The 25111-nt window shown below is 41.1% G+C and overlaps 1 protein-coding gene across 1 annotated transcript in view; it reads right to left on the bottom strand.

Moving 5' to 3' along the window:
• The window catches only part of PRKAR2A (protein kinase cAMP-dependent type II regulatory subunit alpha), a 119652-nt gene extending 94754 nt beyond the window's left edge, over positions 1-24898 (bottom strand). The window contains exon 1 of the mRNA XM_026650216.1: positions 24552-24898. Within this exon, the coding sequence (XP_026506001.1) occupies positions 24552-24804 (253 nt within the window). The 5' untranslated portion in view covers positions 24805-24898. The remainder of the gene's footprint in view (positions 1-24551) is intronic.
• Positions 24899-25111: the final 213 nt, after the last annotated feature.

The raw sequence follows: 25111 nt of genomic DNA, 5'->3' as shown, positions 1-25111 counted from the left end.
CACACCACAATTTACCCAGAAGCTTAATGATATCATCAAATCCTTCCCCAAACAACTCCACAAGAAACTCTACAAACTCTTCCCCCACAAACCCACTCCAGGGACCTTCTACATGCTTCCCAAGATACGCAAACAAGGGAAGCCAGGCAGACCCATCATATCTGGTCATGGCACCCTTACTGAAGGAATATTGGGACTCACAGAAACCATCCTCAAACCATTAAGGGCCAGCTTCCCCCAGGACACACTGACTTCCTCCACAAACTCCGCAATATTAACAGCCTCCCTTAGAACACTATTCTCACCACCATGGAAGTCACTTCCCTATACTCCAACATCCCTAACAATGTCAGCATAGCTGTCTGCCTCAAATGCTTACAAGACAATGGACAACCCTCAGATAGCCACCCCAAACACACTGCCAAACTCATCCATTTCATCTTCATCCATAACAATTTTACATTCAGCAACAAACACTTTGTCCAAACCACGCAAACACCCAAGTGTACTAGGATGGCTCCCCAATATGCCAACCTCTTTGTGGGCCACCTTGAAGAAGAATTACTGGACAAATGCACCACCAAACCAATGACATACCTGAGATACATCGATGATATTTTCATCCTCTGGACAGACGGCTTAAACTCCCTCAGATTTCCCCTCCAAATTCAATCACCACCCATCCATTAAATTATCTGGAACATGCCCACACTAGCAACTTCCTGGACACCATCATCAGTTTCAACAATGGAACCCTACAGACAACCATATATAAGAAATTCACAGATCACCGCACCTACCTTCACAGATCCAGTGACCACCCCGAACACACCAAGAAATCTGTTATCCAAAGCCAGGTACTCAGATACCATTGAATATGCTCTGAGGAATAAGTCCAGGATATATACCTTAACACACTTAAAACCATCTTCACCAAACAAGGACATTTCACCAGAGAAGTAGATCGCATCATAGAACAGGCCACCAAAATACCCTGAGAGAACCTGCTTTTATATAGAAATAAAAACCCTTCTGACTGCACACCGTTGGTTGTCACCTAGCACCCCACACTGGCACCCATATGGGGTATCATCAAACAACTACAACCCATACTCAATGGGGACCCCATCCTGAAAAAATCTTCTCAATCCCCACTTCTGAATCCCCAATAACTATGTGCATGAAACCAGACAATCAGTATGCTCTTGAATGAATGCACACAGGAAAATGATAAAAGGCAAAAAGACCTTATCATCTGTGGGTGAACACTTCTCACAAAGCAATCACTCTATATCTGACCTATCAGTCCTCAACCTCGAAGGAAACCTGCACAGCACTTTCAAAAGACGAGCTTGGGAACTTACATTCATTACTCTGCTAGAAAATAAAAATCATGGATTGAAAAGACACACTGGATTTATGTTGACAGGTTTCAGAGTGGTAGCCGTGTTAGTCTGTATCAGCAAAAAGAAGGAGGAGTACTTGTGGCACCTTAGAGACTAACACATTTATTTGAGCATAAGCTTTTCGTGGCATGCATCTGATGAAGTAGGCTTTAGCCCACGAAAATTTATGCTCAAATAAATGTGTTAGTCTCTAAGGTGCCACAAGTACTCCTCGTTCTTTTTACTGGATTTATGGTTTATTAGAACAATCTGTAACCCTCTAATGCCTCCACCCCTTTATCCTATGACTGCAGAGGTGTTAACGGGGCCACTTTACCTTGAATGGTCCCTTACAATGTGTGCTAACTACTTAGGCTAAACAATCTGTTCCACCTTGTATTTTGCTGTGACTCTGGTAGTACCTTTCCAAGACCTCAAGAAGAGCTCTCTGTGGCTCAAAAGCCTGTGTCTTTCACCAACAGAAGTTGGTCCAATGAAAGACATTACTTCACCCACATTTTCTCTCTAATTACCAGTTTCTAGCAAACAGAAAATATAAACTTCCTTCACCTGCAGCACACTAAAGGAATCCCACTGATCAATCAATATGGAGCAAACATAGGTTGTCTGAATCTCTGCACAAACTAAAGGCCCTCACCCTGTAATTCTATCTACACAAGTGGCCTCCGGCACCTTCAGGAGCCCCACTGACTTTTGTAGCCCAAGGGGATATCCTTGTAGATCCAACGGCAGGATTGAAGCCTACGAACTCTGGAGTGCTTAGTAAGTTCTCTTGCATCTGCAGAAACAGGAGTATAAAAGACTGCAATGGTGATGAAGCAGAAAAACAAAGCAGATGCCTTATAGGTCTCTAAGCAGCAAGAAATTAAGAATCCTGTGAAACATGTCCCAATTTTTACCCAAGTTTCTTCAAAATCAGGACAATGCTACCTATTGTAACATCTACTCTCCAGCCTCCTGACAGCATTCCCCAGGCATTCCACTTTACAAAACCATAGTAGAAAAAATTAGAATCCTAATGAGATGCATTTTATGAACCTATCAGATAATCTTTTTTATCCTCTGTAGCTCACACACATTAAGGAGGGAGAGCTCTCCCAGTGATAAAAAAACCACTCTGAACGAGCGGTGGTAGCTTTATCGCCGATAAAGCGCTGTCTATACTGGTGCTTTTCAGTGCTAAAACTTTTGTCACTCGGGGGGTGTTTTTTCACACCTCTGAACAACTAAAGTTTTCCCGCTGAAAGTGGCAGTGTAGACACAGCCTTAGTTTTGCTTTGCTCGAGGTATAACAGACATTTTTTGGGGGGACGTGTGTAATTTCTACATTATACTGTTATCAAAACAACGTTCATTGCTCCCTACACTCCCTCACAAAAACTAATACGAGTATGGAGAAATGCATATATAAAACCATAACAACAAATGTAATCCCCCACATCTTCCACAGCACATAAAGGCAATAAATGCTAGTAATTACTGCCCTATCAATATCAATTCACTGCTCCATAAACTGTAACTATACAAATCAAGTAATTCAGATAATTAACAAGTTACATGCAACGCACAAGAAACCCAACGTATCTGTATATATTGCCTAATGAAAACTAATATATTTAGTTCTGATTCCCCCCAATTTTCCTTTCCTTATTTCCCACTACCATTTACAAAGCACTTCTAAATTAGGGAAGTATATCAACTGCAAGCTGTCCTAATATGAGAAGAGCTTCAGGTGTAAGCTGGTCTGTCCAGCTGTCCACTGGTTTGCAAGCAGGAGTGACGGAAGCAGGCTAAAAATGGGAGGAGGGGCCAGAGGCTCCCAAACCATGGCCCTGCCCCACTGTGCTGCCCTGCTCCATCCTTTATCCCTGAGACCCCTCCCTCGTATCACCTCTTCCTACCAAGACCCCGACCTTGCACTGCCCCTTCTCCACGAGCCCCCACCATCATGCCGCCTCTTCCCTCCACAAGCCCCTGCCCCCAATCACTCCTCTCCACCCCCTCCTCCATGTCGCTCACCCTTACGGCCTGGTAAAAAGTATGGGGGGACAAGGGCCCCCCGTTTCAGTGCCCATGGTTGCAAGTACCACTGCATCCTTGCTCCAGAAACATCACCTTTGCTTTCATATGTTATACAAAATGCAGCAGGCATATATTATACTATACTATAGTCATTGAAATTTCATCACCATGCAACACAAATTGAACACACAGCTTAATCAGCATTTGTTTGGGTTTGTGTAAATGAGACTGGCTCGTTAGCCTATAGTAAGAGTGAGCGTTGCAGTATCACTCAATCAAGGCGAGAATGGAAATCTTTATGTCTGTGTATTCTTGGGTTTTTTTGTTTGTTTGTTTTTTGGAAATAGAGTCCCTCTCTGCCCAATCTTGAAAACTCCAATTTTTGAAAATTCTGGAAATCATGCTCTCTGACCACTCTACCTACACATCCAAGAACTTATACTGCATCACCATGGAAAAGTAGCCCTTTCTGTTAATATACTCCTTGACTTACTGGAGGTGGTATCACAGAATATGGGGAGATGGGTTTCCTGAACAGCTTCTGCACAATTCAGAAGCCCAGTTGTTTAAACCTCTCCGTTATCTCTGGTGCACTGATCACCTTGATTACAATCCCTTGCAATATGCTATGTATCACTATGCAAACCTCCACAATAGTAGCTCCCACCATGGGCTTCCTGATCCCAAACTACTGACTATATGGGGTAGCCATAAAGGCAACACTACTCTCTCTCTCTCTCGGCCCAACAGAGTGGTGCTCTCATCTTGGAGATCTGGCACTGCTACATTAAGGCTAGCTCACCACAGAGGGACAGATCCAAGTTCCTCACTGTGAAGTTATACAGTCACTGTTGCTTATCCCAGGTCTCAAAGACAATTCAGTCCCACGAGTCTGATTATGGTCCAGATCCAAAAACAGCATTCCATCTAGTGAACAAGTTAATCTCACATACACACTGCCAGCTTTTCTGGAGGCCCCAGAGGATTAGTGATTATTGCAGCAAATTCTATATTTTATGCCAGAACATCCTCCACCTGAAAATTTATAGAAATTTGCCTGGGAATCATGCAGTTTGACATCTTCTTTCAATTTCCCTGGATAGCTCTCAAAAGCAACTGATACAGAGAGCTGTGCTAGCCACTGTGCAATAGGTACCAAGCAAGCAACGCAACGACAAGAGCAAAGTACAGTGTAAGAAGTGGTTCAATTCTCTAGAGTTAACACAACCTTTGGGCATGCCTACACTATGACGGTATACCTATGGTGTTGTAGCTGTGCCACTGGAGCACCGTAGCATAGACTCTTCCTACACTGATGGAAGAGGTTTTTCTGTCTATATAAAGAACAGGAGTACTTGTGAAACTGCATTATTGATTACTATTAAACTTTTACCAGAAACCAAATATTATGGCTGAAAATACTACTTTCATTAAGTAATCTGTATTTAAAGGGAATTCACAGTTTGTTCTGCAGTAGCACACATTAATATTTGGAAGATGCCTGCAATGTGCAGTCCTTAATTAGAATCATGTCACAGCTACCATCATGTAGCACAGTGAATGTTAAGAATACACATGAACTCAAAAATTCAAAACTTAATTAAAATGTATACAGATATGAAAATTAAGCATAATATTTTGATCTTCATGTGAAAGTGCTCGGCTGAAAACAGAGAACCCTCATTATGAAAATATGAAACAACTGGAGGTTTCACAGAAACTTTGTACTGTACATTTTCATAGGAATAGGAAGAAAGTACCTCCACTCCTATAAAGTTACGATTGTATAAGCTGGTGGGCTAACTCACCAGCTCAGGAATGAACCATGCCATGCCAGAGTCTGTTTCAGGCCCTGGCCTCAGGGTACAATTATTCATACACAAAACATTCATGAAGTAACATAAAACAAAATAGGTTGCAGTACCTTTCTCCTTGTTTCTCAGCCCCTGAAAGAGGACACACCTCTTCCTTCAATCCCCTGCTGAGTCATATTATTTTTATTTATTATTTGTATTACCATAGCACCTACCTTAATCCCTTCGGAGCAGTTTCACCCTGTTGCTGTCTGTAACAGGTCACTTGTATACATTTGTCACTCTGCTGGGAAATGGCCATGCCATTTCTTCAGTTTTGCTGCAAATGGCACCATTATATTTCTTTGACAATTCAGCGAATGTATTTTTCCATTAAAACCCAATTTCATAGCTTCTAATGACTGATCCAATATTGCAATCTATTAAAAGACTTTCATGATGGTAACTTCACCCTTTTAATTTGCACCAGTATGATAGATATTTTAGATATGTACAAATACACAGTCTCTGCTCTGAACAGTTTACAATGCAGGAGACGGATGAAGCATAGTAAAGGGATTCATCAAGCCAAGCAAAACGGCAGGGATGAATTTTGCAGACACTTTGTTAGTTCCAGGGGTTAGTTTTTCCTCCATCCAATCTTGTTCACATTACTTAGAGGGAAGAACTTTTTCTATAAGCTCCGCTTTTTTATAGGTGGACCACACCTTTGTCTCATGGATATGTCCCTCCCATCTGTTATCACATGGACCACTGCCTCTCTCAATTGCAATAGCATAACATCCATGGGAGAGCTAAAGCAGTTGCTTACCAGGAAAAAATATTAAGAAAAATGTATAATTTTAGCTGTTTTAGCATTTTGTCCCTTTTTTTTAAAAAAAAGTGAACCACAGCAACTCTCCCTCCCATTTGAGAACAGACCAAATGGAAGTGGGGAGAGCCAGCAACAAGTGACTTGCCACGAACCACAGTTTGGGAACCTCTGATTTACACACCAGTAATACAGTATCTAGAGCTTCTGTCACTGGATTACTCAACCATTTACTAATTTACAGTGCAACTTTACTAATTTACACTAGTGACAGAAAACCATTGCAAATTAGCAAAATCAGAATCATAATAAAAAAGCAAGGATAATACAGTACCAAGCTAACTTTGTTCATTTTGACAATTAAAACAATTATAATTTAGAATATGTTATAATGCAGTAAAATGTTCTATCATACAGTTGTAAAAATAATGAAGTCTTAGAAATAAAATAGTTCACTACAGACTATTAAATATTTGATAAATGGGGAGAAATACAGAGGTGATGTATTAGAGTTCACTGCAAAAGACCATGTTCAAGAACAAAGATAAGAATACAGGATCTGATATTCTGAGAGAGGAAACTTCTGAAATAGATTCAAATCTTTATACACATTGTGCCTTGAAACCACATATACTGAATTACTGATAAATTTGTAAGTGGCTGTACTGATACCATGCTCATTTCAGTACAAGACAGAAACAGTTCTAAGAGTAACCAAACTATTTCCCCGATTTTGTGAAAATACAGAAGTTTAAATTTGTCTAATAGAAAGTATAGGTAAATTATAAACTTCATGCGAAAAACTAAGCTGTCATGGTATAAGAGGGAAGGTCCTCTCATGGATCAGTAGCTGGTTAAAAGATAGGAAACAAAGGGTAGGAATAAATGGTCAGTTTTCAGAATCATCATGTTCCCATTACACCTCTGGCGTTTAGGGCAGCGACGAAGCTCCTCCACTCCTATCCGTTTCTGGCAAGTCTTTCAATGGTTCCCCAGCTGTGCCCCAGGTTTTTCAGCTGGGTTTCCACAGCTCTTTGCCATGTTGTTTTCGGGCGGCCTCATTTCCGTTTGCCTTCAAGTGTCCATCTTATTGCTACTCTAGTGATGGAATCAGTTTCCATCCGAAGCACATGGCCAATCCAACGCCTCCTGGCAACGATGGAGCTCATATCTTCTTGGCTGCACTGTGTCAACAGATCTTGGTTTGAGATTGTTCTGGGCCAAAAGATACAGAGGATTTTTCTGAGACAGGTTGTATGGAATGAAGACAGTTTGAATATGTCATACTTTCTCATTCCCGAGCATTCTGCACTATAAAGTAATGTTGAAAGTACACAGCTCTGATAAATCTTGAATTTGGTTTTGGTGTTGTATTTTGATGATTTCCAGACAGTATTTAAGCTCCTGAAGGTGCCCCTGGCTTTACTGATTTTGTTCTGGATGTCCTGGCCTGTTCCACCATCCCGGCTGATGGTGCTGCTCAAGTATGTGAATGTTTCTACATTGGTAAGAACATGATCCTCTATCCGTACTGGTGATGGTGAGGCAATATTAAAAGTCATGATATCTGTCTTATTGCGATTGATTTTCAGTCCAATTTGCTGGCTGAATGTGTTGAGTCAAGTTGTTTTTTCTTGTAATAGGAGAGCGACATCATCTGCAAAGTCCAGGTCTTCCAGGGATGAGAAGGGTGTCCAATTAATGCCTCTTGGCATGTCTCCTGTTGTACGCTGCATTACCCAGTCAATGGCAATGTTAGAGAGGATTGCAGACGTGATACACCCCTGATGTACTCCTGTTTTGACTTCAAAACTGAGCTCACTGTAATCAACACTACATGTAAAGTTGAAATAAAAGCTTTTGATGATGTTCATTATACAGAGAGGGATTCCATATGCCCATAGAATGTGCCATAGGCTGGTCCTGTGAATGCTATCAAAAGCCTTCTCAAAGTCTATGAAATTTATGTAGAACTGCTGTTCCCATTCTAAAGACTGTTCTATTATGTTTCGTAGAGTGAAGATCTGGTCTGTGCATCCACGCCCTTTCCGAAAACCGGTTTGCTCTTTTCTGAGAACGCTATCAACTGCCTCTGATATACGCTGGACTATGATCTTACACAATACTTTGCTTGGCACATACAAAAGTGTGATACCACACCAGTTATTCCAATCACAGAGAGTTCCTTTCTTCGGTATCTTCATTATAACCCCATTGGTCCACTCATCTGGCACTTTTTCCCTTTCCCAGACTGATGTAAACAGAGGGGCCAGGACAGATGCTGCTAACTCAGGATTTACCTGGAACAATTCTGCATTTAAGTTGTCCTTGCCAAGAGCTTTCCCATTTTTTAAGGATTTGATGGCTTGAATGATCTCTTCCTTAGTTGGGGTGTCTGTGTTGATATCAAGATCTTCTTCTGCCTCTGAATGTTTGGAATCATTAAGAAAGGGCTAGATAATAAGACAGAAAATATCATATTGCCTCTATATAAATCCATGGTATGCCCACATCTTGAATACTGCATGCAGATGTGGTCGCCCCATCTCAAACAAGATATATTGGACTTGGAAAAAGTTCAGAAAAGGCAACAAAAATGATTAGGGGTATAGAATGGCTTCTGTATGAGGAGAGATTAATAAGACTGGGACTTTTCAGCTTAGAAAAGAGACGGCTAAGGGGAGATATGATTGAGGTCTATAAAATCATGACTGGTGTAGAGAAAGTAGATAAGGAAGTGTTGTTTACTACTTCTCATAACACAAGAACTAGGGGTCACTAAATGAAATTAATAGACAGCAGGTTTAAAACAAACAAAAGGAAGTATTTATTCACGCAACGCACAGTCAACCTGTGGAACTCTTTGCCAGAGGATGTTGTGAAGGTTAAGACTACAACAGGGTTCAAAAAAGAACTACATGAATTCATGGATGATAGGTCCATCAATGGCTACTAGCCAGGATGGGCAGGGATGGTGTCCCTAGCCTCTATTTGGTAGAAGCTGGGAATGGGCAACAGGGGATGGATCACTTGATGATTACCTGATCTGTTCATTCCCTCTGGGGCACCTGGCATTGGCCACTGTTGGCAGACAGGATACTGGACTAGATGGACCTTTGGTCTGACCCAGTATGGCCGTTCTTATGTTCATTTGGCAATTATTTTCTACCATTCTCATTGAATGGTAAGAGTGAACAGCTTCTAAAAAATTTGATTTAGTCCAAACTTCCATATCATTAGATGAATTTAAAGGCAAACATTCTTCAAGAAAAAACTGAATATATTTAGCATTTAGACGGGAACAGTTATGGGAAATAAACTGTATAAAAATTATAAATTTAAAGATCTATGTTGTCCATTGTCATGGAAAATTAAAGTAATTTAGAAACTAATTCCAGCCTTTTTTTTTTTTTTTAAAAAGCTTAAGGCTCTGTATTATTCCTTACATAGTCACATTGCATATGTTTCTCAAATGCTGCAACTAGTTTCCATTCTCAGTATTAATAGTAGTGGAAGAGTTGACCCTACTCAGGCTTTTGTACATTTTGTCTGTGCCCATTTTGCTTCTTTCTTACAGCTAAAAAGGCCTGAAAGATATTAAACATGCTTTGTTTTCTGTTGTTGTATTTACACGAGAAATATCAGGTTTTGACTTCTCCGTGTTTGCTGGAGGACTAGTAGAATTATTACTCTTATTATTACTTATTATTTTGAAGGCTCCTATCACCATGATATTCAAGTGCCAACATCATAAGAGACAAATTTGAGCAATTTAGAGATAAAGGTGTTTTAAACAGACTCTTTAGAGCTTGTTATCAATACTTATTTAACCCAAACATTTGGTGAACATGTGGGGAAAAAAGCTCTCTGTGAAAGCTGAAAGAGCCCTCACCCATTCAAACTGAGGGTTCACAAAGCTGCACTCTGGTTCTCAGTTCCCAGGAATCCCCCATTAAAGGCACAGGAGACAAGACTTAGTATTACTAATATTTCTAAGAGAAAAAGCAGACAGTTTCTTTGTTGTTGTTGAAGTCCTTTTTATAAACTGAGAACAGGCAGAAAGGGCAGAATGACTGATTTCTCCTTTACAAGTCACCTTCAAAGCAGACTCAGTCACCTTTGTTTCAGAGTAAAGAAAAATGCTGATCAAGACACTTTCATACTCTCAAGTGGAAAAAAAAAGAAAAATGTTCTGTATTAGGGTTTATTGCTTTTCAGTAAAACATTTCCGAGAAACTTTGCTTTGGTGTTCTACTTGGCTCAGCAATCATTTATTGCTTTATACTGAGTACTACAAATCAATGGGGATTTATCCCTGAATAATTGATTTTGTGCAGAAAGATCAAAGTAGCCGCTGAAATCTTCACCTTTGGAGGTGCACTATAAAAGTTATCAGAAATGTATGTCATACTATTTTAATGGCAGCGGGTGCAACCTACTGTAAGGTACAAATTCCAGATTAGCTCATTGTTACTAAAAACATCATAATTGCCATTTACAAATCTTACCCACAAGAAAAATACATATTTTGCCTAGTAAATGCAACATCAAGCCACTGTTACAGAGCAACTTGCAGCACATAGTACACATTACAAGTCTGTTTTAATGCTAAGATAAATGTTAACTCCTCAGATTTTACATACAAAAGCTTATACAGGTCCTCAGAAAAAAGAATTCGTGTACAGAAGTAAACCCATATCCCAGGAATTGCACCCTCACATTACTATCCACAATTAAACCACAAAGTACTATATCCATAGTAATCAAAAGCTTCCAACAGTGAGAAATAAGGCTGACTTCAGTGAGACTCCACAAGGGACTACTCATGTGGAGCAAAATGCAAGATTGTAATTAGGGAATGTTGACCCTCATTTGAGCAACAGTCTAATTATCCTATATCAGAGATAACCCATATTTAAATCCAATTAAAAAAATGGTATATACATGAAATTGCAGAAGTATTTAATCAAAATATTACTCAAGCATTCAGAAACTGATCTAATCAAAATCCACATAATCAGAGATAAGATGGACTTACAAAGATTTAGCCCCTTAAAACAGGGATTTAGGAATCTGTCATTTTTTTTGCAAAAATAAATGACAAACTAAAACCATGAGTGTGATTTTTGGTTGTTGTTGTTTTTTTTAAGAGGCATCCCTACAGCCTCCACTACTGTAGGATCCAAGAGACTTACAAACATTGATGAATTGACACAAGTAGGCTGATCAAAGCATCGGACTGGAGAGAGGTTACCAGTGGAGTTCATCAAGGATCAGTCCTGGGACCAATCTTATTGAATATTTTTATTAATCACCCTGGCACAAAGAGGAGGCGTGTGCTAATTAAATTTGCTGCTGATACAAAGTTGGGAGGCACCGTCCATACAGAGAAGGACCAGAATATTATACAGGAACATCTGGGTGACCTTGAAGATGGGAGTAACAGAAAAACTGGAGAGCTTCAACAGTACAAAGTATAAAGTCATGAACTTAGGGTCTAAAAAGAATTTCTGCTATAAGCTGGGGGCTCATCAGCTGGAAGCAACAGAAGAGGAGAGAGACTTGAGTGTGCTGGTCAATCACAGGATTATTCTGAGCCACCAATGTGATGAGGCTGTGAAAAAAGCAAATGTAGGATGCATTACACAAGACATTTCCAGCAGAGATAGCGAAGTAGTAATGGCGTTGTACAAGGTACTGGTAAGATCTCCTTTGGAATGCTGTATACAATTCTGGTCACCCATGTTCCAATTAGAATTAATCTTTCTTGAACAGGTGCACAAAAGAGCAATTAGGATGGTCAGGATAACGGAGTGCCTATGTTAGGAGAGGAGACTGGAAGAGCTTGGCTTGTTTGACCTAGCAAAAAGCAGGCTGAACAGGTATACAATTGTTCTCTATAAATACACCAAGCACCAGAAAGGGTAAAGAGCTATTTAAGCTAAAGAACAATGCTGGCACAAGAACAAATGGGTATAACTGTCCATGAACAAATTCAGGTTGGAAATTAAATGAAGGTTTCTAATCATCAGAGAGTGAGGGTCTGAAACAGCCTCCCAATAGGAGTTGTGGGGGCAAAAAACTTAATTAGTTTTAAGAGCTGGTAAATTTATGAGTGCAATAGTAAGACAAAGTTGCTTCTGATTGTGGGGGACAGGATCCACAGCTCTGAGGCTCACTTCTGGTTTGTGTTTTACATTCCTTAAAACTCATGTTTCAGGACTTTAGCCAGCCACCCGCAGGAGTTGGAAAAGGAATTTTATTTTCCTCCTGCACCCCCAATGTTTTTTTTTTGGGGGGGGATCAGAGAGGGGTAGGGGTTGGTGTCTTCCATTGAAGCATCAGAGAGAGTTGTGGCTAGAGGTGGAACACTGGATGGGGTGGGGTGGTGCTCTGAAGTGGCACCAACCACTCTCTCTCAGGTGCTTGGATGACTGGTTCTTGCTCACATTTCCAGAGTCTAACGCATCACCATATGTGGAGTTGAGAAAGAATTCCCCCCCAGATCAGATTGGCAGTGACTTGGGGGGGAGGGTGTCATTTTCCTCTGCACCAGGTGGATGCAAGTCACTTGCCAGGATTCTCTGGGTATCTCAATCATTTTCATGCCATTTCAGGGGCCAGGGCATTGGTGCATTTCAGTCCCTCCTATTTTATCCCTGTGGCACATAACAGCCTAGTCTTTAGTGGGCTGTAATGTTTTGGTCTGATTTTGATTGTTGGGTTCAAGGTGCCAGCGGCCTCTGACATAAAGGAGATCACTGGATCATCTGGTGGTTCCTTCTGGCCTTAAACTCTGTCAAGTCTTAGGATTCTCCAGAATGGTAAATTCCAAAGCTGAAAAAAACCCTGCATCAAAGCTTAAAAGTGCTATTCAGCTCAAATAATTTGCAGCAGAGCCTTGACATGAAGTTTAGGGATGGAACACCCTCTTCTCTTTCAAACTATTCAACAAATGAGTATTAGGCAGAAAAACACCCTGGACATAGTGCCATCCTTTGAGGGAGCGCCAGACTGTCTGACACATAGGTCTAAGAATGAAAAATAAGATAAGACAAAATTTTCCCCTCTCAGTCCCCTCCATCTGCTAGTCTTCACAGTGGGATGCAGAAGTTAGTAAATCTTCCCTAGAGAGGGAAGAATAATTCAGTTTACCCATGTAGAATTGCACCCTGACAGTAACATCTGTAACAACCTTCCACCAAACACTGCATCAGCTGAGGGAAGGATGTCAGCTTGACAAAATGACTGAGTTTATACATGATATTTTCTTTCTTTTATGCCTCTCTCTTGCAAGACTTCACAAAGGACTCAGTATGCACAGATCTTTAAGCAGAATTGACACTTTGGTATTAGTGTCTCCTTACTGCCCTTTTGTGATGCCCACTGGATGGATCTTGTATAATATTCCTCAGAAATACTCACTACCTACCTCCCAAAACTATGTCTTTGCCTCCTTCGTAAGTCATCTGTTACAGTGCTAAGAGCATTCTAAGACGACACAAGGTGCTTCGCACCTTGCCATTTTTGTAGAATTGGTGGTACTTGTGAAAATTTCAGAAAATAAACTAGAAGAGATAAGCCAAAATAGCATAACTCTACAAACCTCATGTCTATTTGATTGACATTCATATTTATTAATTTAGTCACTGGAAGCAATCAAAGCTCTTGTAATATAATTACTGGGGTGCATTTGTGTAGCTATAAAGTTAAGTTACAGTTCCCACCATAAAAAATTTTCAAGGGATTATCATTCAGATGTAAATACTAGCTCTTTATATAAACAAGTCTGTTGTAAAGAGCACTGCAGTAATCCTTCATATAAATCCATTTAGCTTTCAGATTGATCCCAGAAGATTTTTATCTACTGTATTAATCCCACTGCAGCACTAAACGTATATGTTAAAATTCTTTATAAAACTTGATAAATATTAGTAAGCACATGCAGGACACTGCACTTTTAATGGATGAAACTGAGTTAGGAATTTTTTATTCTAAAATGTTCAGCATTAATAAATAATATATTTTTAGCATGTTTGTTCCTGAAAAATTCCAAAGCATTTCACGAACTATATACAAAATTACTTCACCTCATCTGTAACCACTTTCTTAGTAGCACAAAGCAACAATTTACAAGAGCTTAATAAAGAATACTGTATCCCACTGAAAATACAGGGGGGGTTTGAAAAGAGAGAACGTGGTTACCAAACTGGGGAAGACTAGGTTAACACCCCAACTGCTGTCCCTAGCCTCTGTTTCCCAGAAGCTGGGAATGGGCAACAGGGGATGGATCACTTGATTATTACCTGTTCTGTTCATTTCCTCCGGGGTACCTGGCATTGGCCACTGTCGGAAGACAGGACCTTTGGACTGACCCAGTGGCATGGCCGTTCTTCTAGTATATGCTAGATTTTTGTCTTTTCTCTCTCTCCCATTCCCCATGTCTCTAGTCTGTAATCCTTCCCTCTCCCCGGAGATTTTTTTCATTCTTTTTTTATGATGCGTACAGACCTTAACTACTTGTTCTTGTTGTTTTACAAGAATGGGTAAAAGGTCTGGGAAAGGTTTTTTACATTAGAAATTGAGGGTTTTTCTACCCTAGAAGACTGTGGTGATTGTACTACAGCAGGGGTCGGCAACGTTTGGCACACGGCTCGCCAGGGTAAGCACCCTGGCGGGCTGGGCCAGTTTATTTACCTGTTGACACGGCAGGTTCGGCCGATCGCGGCCCCCATTGGCCGCGGTTCGCCGTCCCGGGCCAATGGGGGTGGCGGGAAGCTGCAGCCAGCACATCCCTCGCCCACGCTGCTTCTCACCGCCCCCATTGGCCCGGGACGGCGAACCACGGTGAGTAGGGGCCGCGATCGGCCGAACCTGCCGTGTCAGCAGGTAAATAAACTGGTCCAGCCCGCCAGGGTGCTTACCCTGGCGAGCCGCATGCCAAACGTTGCCGACCCCTGTACTACAGGTTGAACCTCTCTAGTCTGGCACGATTTTATTTTATGTTTTTTATGCTTTATCTACTTATTTCCTTGTGCCACCACAGTAAAATTGTGTAATAATACTAACACTTTGTTATGAAGAGAGACGGTAAGCCTTGGCTAGGCGGTATTGCAAGAGTTGTTCCATTTATTCACCTCAGCGAGATAAAAATAAAGAGAGAACCGCCCGCTACAATATTGACCTTCCGTGGTTCGGCAAATTCTCTGGTTCGGCACTGGTCAGGTCCCGAGGGTGCCGGACTAGAGAGGTTCAACCTGTACTAGTGAAATGGTACTAAAAGAGTCATGAGTGAAAAATGAGCAAATGTAAGAGAAGTTTTTAGTCAAACTATTTGAAATTCTGTTTTTTGTTTTGTTAATACCTATTAAATTCAATTACTAAAACTTTGAAGAAAAGACATCCTTCTTAAAGATTCAACATCCCTGCCCCTCTGATTAAGGTCTGAGAGCTAATATACACCCTCCGTGACATCCAGAAGGTTCTCCCACATAGGGAAGACCGGAGCTCACATTCTTGAGGTTAAAAAATAAATGCCACCTTTTTTGTTTTTGACAAATACTCTTTAGGGTGTCTTTATAAATCACAAAGCAGCAAAAGAGGAAACGATTCCAGTTTTTAAAAATCTTTTGCAAGAGCTTTTGGCCTGCACTGGTTAGTCAGCTCACTATCAAAACATTTTTAGAGGTGGGACATTAGAATTCCTACCTGTGCTGAAAAACCTTTGGGCTTCTCCTACAATAATAGTATGATTAAAAACAATTTCTCTCTCTTTATATTAGTGTTCTAGCTTACTCTATAAAATTGCCAATTGATGTCTTGCTAAAGAGCTGATTAGTAGTTTATCTTTTCCCAGTATGGTTGATATTGAAGACTCTTGAGCTAACCTTAGAAATTATTTCTTAGAGATTAAGAGACTTTGTAGTTTAGTAAAACAAATGTTGTGCTGCCTCTTACAAGCCACTGTTGTCAGCTGTTCTTATTAATAGGATTAGAGGTTAAGGCAGATTTATGGACATGCAAAACAAACAATGTGGCATCTTAGCCTTTCATGCTCAGCAACTTTAACTGTTTATTAAAGCAAGCCAATGCTGAATAAAATCAAGTGGTTTTGGACACCAGGTTAACTCTGCAAAAAGAAGAGGAGTACTTGTGGCACCTTGGAGACTAATAAATTTATTCGAGCATAAGCTTTCATGGGCTGCAGCCCACTTCTTCAGATGCATAGAATGGAACATATAGTAAGGAGATATATATACATACAGAACATGAAAAGGTGGAAGTAGCCATATCAACTCTACGAGGCTAATTAATTAAGATGAGCTATTATCAGGAGAAAAAAAACTTTTGTAGTGATAATCAAGATGGCCCATTTCAGACAGTTGACAAGAGGTGTGAGGATACTTAACACGGAGAAATAGATTCTATCTGTGTAATGACTCAGCCATTCCCAGTCTCTATTCAAGCCTAAGTTAATGGTATCTAGTTTGCATATTAATTCAAGTTCAGCAGTTTCTCATTGGAGTCTGTTTTTGAAGCTTGTCTGTTGCAAAATTGCCACCTTTAAGTCTGTTACTGAGTGACCAGAGAGGTTGAAGTTGTCTCCTACTGGTTTTTGAATGTTATGATTCCTGATGTCAGATTTGTGTCCATTTATTCTTTTGCGTAGAGACTGTCCGGTTTGGCCAATGTACATGGCAGAGGGACATAACTGGCACATGATGGCATATATCACATTGGTAGATGTGCAGGTGAACGAGCCCCTGATGGCGTGGCTGATGTGATTAGGTCCTATGATGGTGTCACTTGAATAGATATGTGGACAGAGTTGGCATCGGGCTTTGTTGCAAGGTTAACTCTGTGAAGGCATTAGTGTCTGCCACATATCACCTGTGTTGGGCTCATCTGATATCACTAATCTTTACTCACTCTTGTTTTAATCTTGCCAATTCTCAGCTCCACAGGCTTTTAAAGAATCTTTTTGTTAAGTACCGATAGGTTCACAGTAATGTAAAAAAATACATTACATAAACTTTAGTCCAGCCTCATAAAACTGCCATGAATAACTAGCCCATATTCAAGATCTAAAAGATTACTCACCACAGGCAACCAAGTTTTACAAAGTTGCTTTAGGCTAATTCTGCAACTGTTCCAGTTGATAGCACTTTTGACAAGACTCATTTAAAAAACGCACTGCTTGCATTCATGTCACTGACAGCATTAGTTTATTTGCTCAACTGGTCCTGGACACATTTTCCTAATACATAAGGTTCCAAAAAGAGCTCTGAGTAACTCGAAAGCTTGCCTTTCACCAACAGAAGCTGGGCCAATAAAAGATATTACCTCACCCACCTTGTCTCTCTAGTATCCTGGGACCAACTGCAAGCAGAAATGAAAGAATGATGGCTGGGGAGCTGATTAAAGATTTCATTATTGCTTGGGACCAGCAGGCAGATTGTTCTTTATGTAAAGAAAGCTAAATATCCATTTTTTTAAAAAGGTTCTGTTTTAAATGTCCCCTAACAAATATGCTAACCAAGGAGAAAAGAGGAAAGTAAAATATTAGCTTGCAAAACCTACGTGGCGACAGTTGAGCAAAGAAAACTAAAACATCCCTTTTATACTCTAAAAATGCATTGGGTTGCGCTGTGGAAGATGACACTTTTCTTGGGCATAAATAATCTTTCATTTGGTAGAACTAGAGTATCTACATAGGTAATCTACTACTGACTTAGAGCCAATGCACTACAGGGCAATAATTATAACACTAGGGCTAAAAAGGGTAAAATATGAAGATAGATAAAGGGGGGTGGGATTATTCTCACTGGAAAAAAGAGAATATAGTTGAAGCTTCCAAAGCTACCAAACATGCTAGTGTAGAGGAGATATCAATATATTAAACTAAAGAAGTTCAGAAGCTTCAAAAATTAGGTTTCAATTAAAAAATGAGGAAACAAAGTAAATAGAGAATACAAGTGAAGTAATTTTGCACAAAGGATGTTAAACATAAAATAAGTTCCCAGGATGAGATGAGTCATCAAAAGAGACTATTAAGTTAATATAAATAAAAGCAAGGATTGTATTTGACTGAGATATGGTGAACAAAAATGAATACGGGCTTAAAATAAAGCCAAACCAGTAGGCGCTTGTGATGGGGTCTGCCAGGCCTTCTCTGGCCGCTACTGGAGGTGTTGGAGCCCTGACATCCCCTTGCTCAAGGAAAACCCACTCAAGCCCAGGCTACCAAGACTTGGTCCTTCACAGGACTGGAAGGGCCAGGAGGAGACACTAACAAATCAGGAGCCAGCAGGCTAATTAAGAAGGCTTGGCTGCTTCTTCTCAGGGACAGTGCTGGCACAGAGGAAGAGTTCATCAGTGCTAACTCAGAATCCCAGGACTAGGTCAGGGTCTTGCCTTCAAGTGCTGCAATTAAGCACTTGCCTTTGAAGTTGTGTTTATTTAAAAAGGGACAAACAGCCAAATTCTGAGTTTGTTATTTTTACTTAACTGTTAAGACTGATGCTGAGCTTTTGGCACGGGCTATCCTGCTCCAGGCACGCACCCGTAGCTTTCGGACAGAGGTAGGGAGCAGCTGCAGTACCATGGTTGGCCCTGCAAAATGGGGCACTACAGAGCTGCCCCTGTGACAGCGCTGTTTATAAAATGTCTTACTGTAGGAGAGGTTAGCATCTACTATGCACTGTATATTGCTTAGATTTGTATCAGAAGGCTCAATTGTCCTATTAAGGTATCAACATTTTGTATCTGAAGTTTGACTTAGTTTACAAGAGAGATTTTTTCCCCCAGCAGAAGGCTAAAGTAAATGTGAGGTCTCCCAATAGTGTAAAATTAGAACTGTATTGAAAATCTGATCAAATTTAAACTTTGTATTAATTCATCAAACCATTTATCCAGATCTAGAAAAAACAACCAACTCTAACTCACAACAATGAAGATGGTTCTTTGCTCTTTTGTGACTAGAGCAATTGCAGAATAAGGCAGGGTTATTGGTTTTTAGTTTGGTCTTTTTTGGTGTTTTTTTGTTGCTGTTGTTTAAAGATTTTAATATTAGGTAAATTCCAGCACATTACTGACTTATATTCAATTTGAGTCCATTATAACCTCTGGATCCTTTTCAACAGTATTACCGCCTAGACAGTTATTCCCCATTTTGTAACTGTGTATTTGATTGTTCCTTCTGAAGTGTAGTACTTTGCACTTATCTTTATTGAATTTCATGTTGTTGATTTCAAACTAATTTTCTAATTTGTCATGGTCATGTTGAATTCCAATCCCATCCTCCAAAGTGCTTGCAACCCCTCCCAGTTTGGTGTTACCCACAGATCTTATAAGCACACTCTCCACTCCATTATCCAAGTAATTAACAAAGAGAATGAATAATACCAGACCCAGAAATGACCCCCTGTGGGACCACACTAGATACTCCCTCTCAGTGTGACAGCAAACCATTGATAACGACACTTGGAGTATGATCTTTCAACCCATTGTGCACCAACCTTAGAGTAATTTCATCTTGGCCACATTTCCCTACTTTGCATATTAAAACGTCACAGGGGATTTTGTCAAAAGCCATACTAAAAATCAAGATATATCAAGTCTACAGCTTCCCTCCTCTCCACTAGGCCAGTAATCTTGTCAAAAAAAGAAATTACGTTGGTTTGACATGATTTGTTCTTGACAAATCCATGCTGGCTTTTATCCTCTAAGTGCTTACAAAGTGATTGTTTAATAATTTGTTCCAGTATCTTTTTAAGTATCAAAGTTCTGCTGATTGGTCTGTAATTCCCTGGGTCATCTTTGTTCCCCTTTTTAAAGGCAAGCACTATGTTTGCCTTTCTCCAGTCCTGTGGGACTTAACCTGCCCTCCATGAATTCTCAAAGATAATTGCTAGCACTTCTGATGTCGCTTCAGCTAGTTCCTTAAGTACCCTTAGATTAATTTCATCTGACCCTGCCGACTTAAATACATATTTAGATATCTCAATATTCTAACCTGTTTCTCTCTCTTTTGGCTTGTATTCCTTCCCCCTTTTTGTTAGCATTTTAATCAAACGTTCCTTTTGCGTTGCTAAAGATTCTTGATACACCTTCATTAACATATAAATGAAGATTCCCTAACTGTTGCATTGTTCGTATGAAGCATAATTCAATTGTGTAACAAAGGAAATACGGTTCTAAGAATCAAATACAGATATGGAAAGAATAAAAGCTGGATAACACATCACACCTGACAAACAGACACACAGCCAAAGCTTTCATGTTATGTCCAAGAACCCGATTAGAACAGAAAGGAAATACATGGCTTATTACTATTTTTTTCATAGCCTAAACACAGGGCATGCCAGCCCATAACAATCACTAATCAAAAGTAAAGAGAATGAAAACCTCTATCCATTTCATATTAGCATACATAATTATCCAAATGTTCAAGCAGCAGAGTCCCCTTTCATCAGATTCAATTTTTTTGTATTTGCTGATTGTATTCAAGAGCTTACCTATCAAAATTTCCTCTTGTACTAGATGCATAATTTAACTAAATTCGACAGTACTGTATCTATCTATACTTATTTTAAATATTTTACATCCCCTAAGCTTGTCTCATCAATGCAAGGAAAATTTGAATATAACTCCATTAACATTAACAGGAGTTACCTTTATTTAATCCTTCAGACTTAAATCTGTAGGAACTGGTTCTTGGATGCAAAGATGTTGTCTCATGTATAATCATTACACTTTTACATATACATTATTTTTCTTGTTCAAGACCTGTTCGTCCTTAAACACTTTCAAAATATATCCTGTTATGCTAAAATATGTCTATGACAAAGTTTGCTGTGTGGTCTCAGACACTCTCGGCATTTATACATAAATATATATTGTATACAACTCTATAGTTTATAGAGTTTTATATAAGACAGGGTGATCTGTTTGTTTTTTTAAAACCACACTTTCCTTTCTAAAACCAAGGGCCTAATTTAATTTGGTCAAAGTTTGCTAGGGCTTCCCTCCAAGATCTAGCAAAGAAACCTCAAAACTTTAGAAGACACTAAAATCTTATTTCTTTTTGGACTCTGAAAGCCACAGCTGGGTATAAAATAATATTGTGATTACAAAAAGTTAAGGCACATAGATGTTAGCTGCAACAACGTCAAAGTAAAAGAAGTAGTTCTAGCACTAATGATTATTATTTATTGTGGTAGTGCCCATACATAATGTGCTTTACAAATAGGACGTTCATCTCTTGGACTGTTTTAGCATTACAACGTGCAATAGCACAAATAAGTTGCAAAATATGTGTAAAGAGCTTGCTGTAAAAAGAGTTATTTTACTTTTAATAGCCAAAAAAAAGCAAATTGGGGCTAACAATACTATGCTTTGTGGCCTTCCTTATTTCCAAAGATTTATGAAATATGGAGGTACTTGTTCATTTGGTGAATATGCTGCTAAATGTTAAAGCACTTTAATGTTAGAGGCTGTTATGTCACCAAAGAGAGCTCTGAAACAAACCCAAAATGAATTGCATTTGACAGCTTGAAGAGAACACATCAACAAGCACCAATACCCATTTCTTCTCCTCCTCCTCCAAAATATTAAAATAATTAAATTGATGAAGACATTGCACAAACTGAGTTGCTCAAGTGAGTTGATTCAGTGTACCAAACTCCAGAATCATAGAATATCAGGGTTGGAAGGGACCTCAGGAGGTCATCTAGTCCAACACTCTGCTCAAAGCAGGACCAATCCCCAGACAGATCTTTACCCCAGTTCCCTAAATGGCCCCCTCAAGGACTGAACTCACAACCCTGGGTTTAGCAGGCCAATGCTCAAACCACTGAGCTCTCTCTCCCCCCAAAAAACACAGAAAACAGATCTAGCCTACCTAGTACAGTACAGGAAAATATAAGGCAACTCAGATTTTAAATGTGAACAGTATTAACAGATCTAACTATGTCAATGTTTGTAAAGTAATTATTACTGACCATTAAAAGGACTACAAAGGCTTCAAAATTTATCCTTCACAGGTGGATTGGATGCTTCCTCTATTACCTGATATCACTTTATAGAAAATAACACTTTAAAAGGACTTGAAACTTTTGATTGCTTTTTTCCCCCCAAAAGGTGCTATGGTGCTTTAAAGATGGCATTTTGCAAACTTCTGATATTAAGCCAGGAAGCACTCTGTACAAGACCTAAAGCAGGTAAATTTTTATCTGCTCTTCCAATACATAACTACTGTGTTTTCCATTGCAACAGTAGAGCAGAGCAGAGCAGAGGATTCTTTCAGGGGGTAAACACTTAAAAAGTGTTCACTTTTGCCCTATACATGCTCAGGACAGGAACCAAAAAAAGCATACGAGCCTTCCCACCTCCACCAGGTGCACAGAGAAGGAAAGTTCCCCAGGGAAGAAAAAAGCATCAGATGCCCTAAACTAATTATGATTATTTAGGAAACTGAATTGCCCACATACTGCTGGGATGCGGATGTGGATGTATCCTATTATGTACACTGAGCTCAGCACCCACCACTACTACCCAGAAAAACCCCACATAAATGGAGAAAAGGATATTAGATGTTTAGAATTTTCAGCTTTTAATAATCCAGGTAATAAAGTTAGCAACAGATTTCAATTCTTCATAATAGTGTGTCATTTTAAATAAACAGAGAAAAACATCAAGCACCAAGTTCATACTCAAAGTCAAGGGAAAACAGTTATGGTTGCAACTCTATCCTTAAATAACCATATTGTGGTAAGTATTGTAAAGGCTGCACAAAAGCACATGATCTTACATACTGCATACTCAGCAGTATGGACATTTCAATCTTTGATGGTTCAAGTCAGACCCTACAGTACCATTTTGACAGTTACTGGGTAGCTGCTTACAATTGACTACGTCCTCCAGGATAAAAAAAAAAAAAAATGAGGAGTCCTTGTGGCACCTTAGGCCTGGTCTACACTAGGACTTTAATTCGGATTTAGCTGCCTTAATCCGAATTAACCCTTCACCCGTCCACACTACAGAGCCAGTTAATTCGAATTAAAGGGCCCTTTAAATCGATTTCTGTACTCCACCTCGACGAACGGAGTAGAGCCTAAATCGATTTTGTTAATTCGAATTAGGGTTAGTGTGGACGCACACCACCGAATTACTGTGTTTAAGTTAATGGGGTAGTGTGGCCGCACACCACCGAATTAATGTGGTTTAAAACCGAATTAAGGTGCTTAGTGTGGCCGCGCACAATCGAATTTATACAACCTGTTTCCCAAATTCGAATTATCTAAATTCGGATTAATCCTGTAGTGTAGACATACCCTTAGAGACTAACAAATTTATTTGGGATGTCTCTCTCGCAGTGGAATAAAGGCCTAACTTTGTACAGCAAATTGCCTTTTCAACTGCATATCTACTTGTTATGGGGCAGAACACTTCAGAACCCAAATATGTAGCTTCTCAATAGTATGGATAACAAAAGGCAAAGAAACACAGATAGAAAAGCCCAGCAAAGGAAGCTAAGAAACAATTACTAGCAGACTCCACACCAATGCAAGCTCATGTCCGAAGGGACATAATGTGTGGGTTACAGCAGCCCTAGATTCCCTTCCATTCAAACCATCCTGTCTTGTATTAATCTGCAGCTAAAATGACCCAGGACATTAGGGAGGGATGAGGACTGTTGAGGTTTTTGTTGGGGAATTCATTGAACAGATCTCTCAGTAATGAAGGATTGCAGGAGGATGAGTGGAGAACACACAGCCTGGGAAGAATGCTGACAGGAGAATAACCTTCTGACAGCCCCTAGCCCAGGGGTTCTCAAACTGGGGGTCGGGACCCCTCAGGGGGTTGTGAGGTTATTACATGAGAGATCGCAAGCTGTCAGCCTCCATCCCAAACCCGACTTTGCCTCCAGCAATCACAATGGTGTTAAATATGTAAAGAAGTGTTTTAAATTTAAAAGGGGGGTCGCACACAGAGGCTTGCTATGTAAAAGGGGTTACCAGTACAAGTTTGAGAACCACTGCCCTAGCTCGTTCCCCTCCCGCTCGGAAAAGGGGGACCCCGCCAGTCCCCTGCCTTCGTTCCTCTCAGCTGTGCCTCATTTCCCGAGGGGCGCACTCACGGTCCGAGGATTACCAGCGTTACCGCTGTCAGTCGCTCTTTCGCTTTGCCCATCACTTTGACCGCAAAAAGTCGGAAATAAGGAACCGCGCACCCGAGGAGACCGTTTACACGGGGGGACCCAAGCCCAGACCACTTGCCTTGCCCCTTCCTGCACGAACGCTGTGCCCCCACCTCCCGGTATGGCTCTCGGTGGCACCTGAGCCTGGCAGGTGGAGCCGCACCCCCGTAGGGGGCGTCCCTTTCCTGCTGCCCACATTCCCCCGCAGGACGGCTCCCCGGACTCCGCCCCGCCGGCCCCCCACGCGGCGCGAGGGGCTCCCCGCGCCCCCCAGCCCGCGCCGCCCTCCCGGCCCTTACGCTCGAAGTCGGAGTCGGAGTCCTCGTCGTCCCGCCCGGGCTCCTCCTCGCCGTTGGACTCGGTCTGCATGGGCTCCCCGTCGAAGTTGACCCCCTTGCGGGCCCCGGCGGCGGCCTCCTGGTCGCGGGCATCCCGCAGGCGGGCGAAGTAGTCGGCAGCGAAGCCCAGCAGGTCGGGCGGCCGGTGTCGCAGCACCTCCACCGTGTAGCCCTGCAGCAGCTCGGTCAGGCCCGGCGGGATCTCGATACTCATCGTGCCGGAGACTGGGGCCGCCTCCCCCGGCTGGCTCCGGCGGGCTCGGGGCCTCCCTCCTCAGGGCGCTCGCTGACTCCCGCCGCCGCTGTCACACAAGCCGCTCCGAACGGGAGCAACGCAACTGCGCATGCTCTGCGGGAGGCGCGGGGCGGAGCCCGCTGAAGGAGCGGAGCTGCGCATGCGCCGGGGGTAAGACAGGTCGACCTGTCCAGAGGCGATACGGGTGAGGATGCGCATGCGTCACACAGCAGGGACACGCGCACAAGGCGCGTCCTCGGATCATAGAGCACTAAACCCGCCCTGT

The sequence above is a fragment of the Terrapene carolina genome, unplaced genomic scaffold (genome assembly GCF_002925995.2).
Source record: "Terrapene carolina triunguis isolate 2854851 unplaced genomic scaffold, T_m_triunguis-2.0 Scaffold89, whole genome shotgun sequence".
Taxonomy (NCBI): Eukaryota; Metazoa; Chordata; order Testudines; family Emydidae; genus Terrapene; species Terrapene triunguis.
This window is presented reverse-complemented; position numbering and strand designations above follow the sequence as displayed.